Consider the following 1,265-nt stretch of genomic DNA (forward strand, 5'->3'; position numbering starts at 1 on the left):
ATAAGAATAAATAACGAATTAAATAAATATGGAGGAGAAAGGATGGTAAAAAACTATGGCTTTCGTTAGTATTTTAGTTGTGTTGTGATGAGTAAGTAAAGAAATTCGTTATATTTTATTTGGTTAGTAAATAAATAAATAAGCAAGTTAGTAAATGACAAGCTGGCTTAATTAGCTAATAACTAAGTCAAAAGCTTAAAATAATCAATATTTAGTTTATCAATCAATCAATTAAATTTTTACGTTAAGTTAAGTGTCAAAGTTGTGATATTCTTGCACTAGGCTATTCCTGTGCCTAAATCTTTTGCACCCTCTGCACCAATATTATTCTCTCTTGAACTATAAGAATAAATAACGAATTAAATAAATATGGAGGAGAAAGGATGGTAAAAAACTATGGCTTTCGTTAGTATTTTAGTTGTGTTGTGATGAGTAAGTAAAGAAATTCGTTATATTTTATTTGGTTAGTAAATAAATAAATAAGCAAGTTAGTAAATGACAAGCTGGCTTAATTAGCTAATAACTAAGTCAAAAGCTTAAAATAATCAATATTTAGTTTATCAATCAATCAATTAAATTTTTACGTTAAGTTAAGTGTCAAAGTTGTGATATTCTTGCACTAGGCTATTCCTGTGCCTAAATCTTTTGCACCCTCTGCACCAATATTGTTCCAACTTGAAATATAAGAATAAATAACGAATTAAATAAATATGGAGGAGAAAGGATGGTAAAAAACTATGGCTTTCGTTAGTATTTTAGTTGTGTTGTGATGAGTAAGTAAAGAAATTCGTTATATTTTATTTGGTTAGTAAATAAATAAATAAGCAAGTTAGTAAATGACAAGCTGGCTTAATTAGCTAATAACTAAGTCAAAAGCTTAAAATAATCAATATTTAGTTTATCAATCAATCAATTAAATTTTTACGTTAAGTTAAGTGTCAAAGTTGTGATATTCTTGCACTAGGCTATTCCTGTGCCTAAATCTTTTGCACCCTCTGCACCAATATTATTCTCTCTTGAAATATAAGAATAAATAACGAATTAAATAAATATGGAGGAGAAAGGATGGTAAAAAACTATGGCTTTCGTTAGTATTTTAGTTGTGTTGTGATGAATAAGTAAAGAAATTCGTTATATTTTATTTGGTTAGTAAATAAATAAATAAGCAAGTTAGTAAATGACAAGCTGGCTTAATTAGCTAATAACTAAGTCAAAAGCTTAAAATAATCAATATTTAGTTTATCAATCAATCAATTAAATTTTTA

The 1,265-nt window shown here is 26.6% G+C and overlaps 1 protein-coding gene across 1 annotated transcript; it reads right to left on the reverse strand. All coding sequences in view use genetic code 6, as the record gives it.

Moving 5' to 3' along the window:
- Positions 1–243: 243 nt before the first annotated feature.
- On the reverse strand, positions 244–857 carry TTHERM_002653385 (kinase domain protein; the record flags this gene model as incomplete). The annotated part of the gene is made up of 2 exons (XM_012795227.1): positions 244–523; positions 585–857. Coding segments are annotated over 2 exons (553 nt in total), but the record flags the coding sequence as incomplete, so codon positions are not given.
- Positions 858–1,265: the final 408 nt, after the last annotated feature.

This window comes from Tetrahymena thermophila (genome assembly GCF_000189635.1).
Source record: "Tetrahymena thermophila SB210 genomic scaffold scf_8254873, whole genome shotgun sequence".
Lineage (NCBI taxonomy): Eukaryota > Ciliophora > Oligohymenophorea > Hymenostomatida > Tetrahymenidae > Tetrahymena > Tetrahymena thermophila.